At 31.9% G+C, this 2,467-nt stretch overlaps 1 protein-coding gene across 1 annotated transcript; it reads right to left on the bottom strand.

Annotated features, from left to right (window-relative positions):
- Positions 1 to 18: 18 nt before the first annotated feature.
- On the bottom strand, positions 19 to 1,586 carry LOC116339362 (probable 4-coumarate--CoA ligase 4; the record flags this gene model as incomplete). The annotated part of the gene is made up of 2 exons (XM_031765198.1): positions 1,184 to 1,586; positions 19 to 184 (listed from the first exon to the last, which is right to left on the bottom strand). Coding segments are annotated over exons 1-2 (569 nt in total), but the record flags the coding sequence as incomplete, so codon positions are not given.
- Positions 1,587 to 2,467: the final 881 nt, after the last annotated feature.

Below are 2,467 nucleotides of genomic sequence, written 5' to 3'. Positions count from 1 at the left end.
ACGGACGAAACAATTTACTGTGTTGTTGTTTGATGAAATGTAAATTGTTGTGTCAAAAAATCTCCATGAGTTTCATATTGGCCCATACAGAATACATCATTTCCCATACAAAATACTTTGGGGTCCAAAAGACCCCGTTGTGCTTTTACGTTGGTATTTTGTATAAGACTTCCCAAAACTTCATCTATGCACCAAACATTGAAATTTTTGATTTAATCACATAGATATTATATTGAAAAAGAAAACGCTCAGCGAAATTTTCCAATTTTTTTTTATATTTTTGTGATTTTTTTCAAAAAACTAACTCTTAGGGCCTAAGAGACCCCACATGTGCGTTTGAGGGTTAATCGATGAAACATTTTTTTTGAAATTATTGTAATTTATAAACAAATTAATTTTTTTATAAAAAAAATTTTTTATAAAATTTTTAATTAAAAATGTTAGAAAAATATTTTATGACATGTTTTTTTTCAACGATTCAATAATTATGAATGTGTATGCATTTTAATTGGAGAGCTTATTATTGTCAAGCCAAAAAAAGTATTATTGTGAAATGACAGAGTGACATTTACATCAGCGCCGTATATCGAATTAATTTCGCTTGGAATAGGGGGAAATATTTTGACAGATAGTACTCGATCCTTTAAGAAACACAAGCTTAAGTTTCATTGATGCCAATGTATTTGAAAATCGTCCCAAAATCAACGAAGTCGATCTGTCTTATAATAACTTGAAAACGGTGGATTTTGCATTCGGTTCAAATAAATTGAATTCGCTGAATTTGGAAGGAAATGATTTGACAAAAACGCAGTTCCCATCGATTACACACTTGAACATTTCAAATAAACAATTCCCATGCAAATATTTGGAGCATACGATAAACTTTATTTTTAAACTTTCTTTTAAATGCCTCGAGCAATAAGTTTGTGATTATCTTCCGGAATGTGTGCAATATACGATTGAATATCAGGATCATTGATTCCTCTCTTATGGCATAGTTCCGTGGCCAATTCGGCTACTTTTCGTCAAATGATTTTTTCAGATACAGTTTTCGGTAACGAATCAACAAAGTAGACTCCACCACTAAGCCATTCCCGTTTTGGAAAATGATCTAAATGAAAATTTAAATGGTGAATAGCATTTGTTTCTCATATATTGTCTTGCTTTAGTTTTAATATCTTACGTGCAACCAATTCATAATAACTTCGTTCGTTTAAGGATGAATTTGAATTTCGTACGATAACAGCGGCTGGCAATTCTTCATCAGCACCAGTCGTAATTCCAACAATGCAAACTTCTTGAACATCTGGCAATGTGATAAGATAGCTCTCAATTTGAGATGGTGAAAAAGGAACTCGAAAGTAAAATATCTTGAAAATATTTTTTTTGCGATCGCTAATGTGCAATGTTCCATTTTCATCAAAATGACCAATGTCTCCCGTTAAAAAGAAGCCTTCATTGTCAAAAGACGCTGCTGTTGTCTTTGGATCATTCAAATACTCAATAAACATATACTTCGTCTTTGTGCATATTTCACCATCGACATTGGCACCACATCGATTTCCATTATCATCGACTATTTTCATGGTCACACCATTATACAATAGGGTGGAGCGTTTTTGATCTTTTTTTGGAGTATTGATGTGTACACTTGGATTTATATGTGTCTTGGCGCCCCGAATCAGGATGTACCAACATTTTTCCAAAAAGTTGCCATTTAGGCCTCCCGACTTGCACTTGAATTATACCAATTTTGCTAAAAATTCATAAAAATTACTGTCTCGAAATGAAAAAAATTACTTATATTACAACTTTTAATGTGTTATTTAAGTTTATTCGCATTTTTATGTGGTTTTACCATTTAATGGAAGATATAGCATATATCACATCAAAATACGTGTCAATAGTTGACGGCGGAAATAAATGAAATTTTTTTGTTTTGTGTGTTCCCCACTAAAATCTAGAAATCTATCCAAAAAATCTCAAGATTTTTAATCTACTCGAACACAATTAATGAGTGCACTTAGCGAAATCATTTGCTTTCAATACAACATATGAATGGGTCAGAATAAAAATTCGACTTGTACGCAGAGTCTATAAAAGTGGAACACAGAGCGTCTTTTTTACATAAAATTGTTGTTGTATTACAACAAATAAACTATGTAAAAAACTCCATGTTCCACTTTCATAGACTCTGCGTACAAGTCGGATTTTTATTTTGACCCATTCATATATCTATATATTTCGATATTTTCAATAGTAACGTACAAAGTTATGGTGCGAAACATTCAGCACTACCTGAACGTTCACTCAAATTTTGCTAAAAAAAAATTGTAGTATTGATATACTAAAACTAGTTTGTTAATGGTCTTCCGTTGTCAACATACTCCGAATAATCTTCAATTTCAACATCCTCTTCATCGTTTACTAAATCGCAAATGTCTCTTTCCAATTCACCAAATGATGG

The sequence above is a fragment of the Contarinia nasturtii genome, unplaced genomic scaffold, assembly GCF_009176525.2.
Source record: "Contarinia nasturtii isolate CC-2019 unplaced genomic scaffold, AAFC_CNas_1.1 Cnas_scaffold_500, whole genome shotgun sequence".
NCBI classification, from domain to species: Eukaryota; Metazoa; Arthropoda; class Insecta; order Diptera; family Cecidomyiidae; genus Contarinia; species Contarinia nasturtii.
This window is presented reverse-complemented; position numbering and strand designations above follow the sequence as displayed.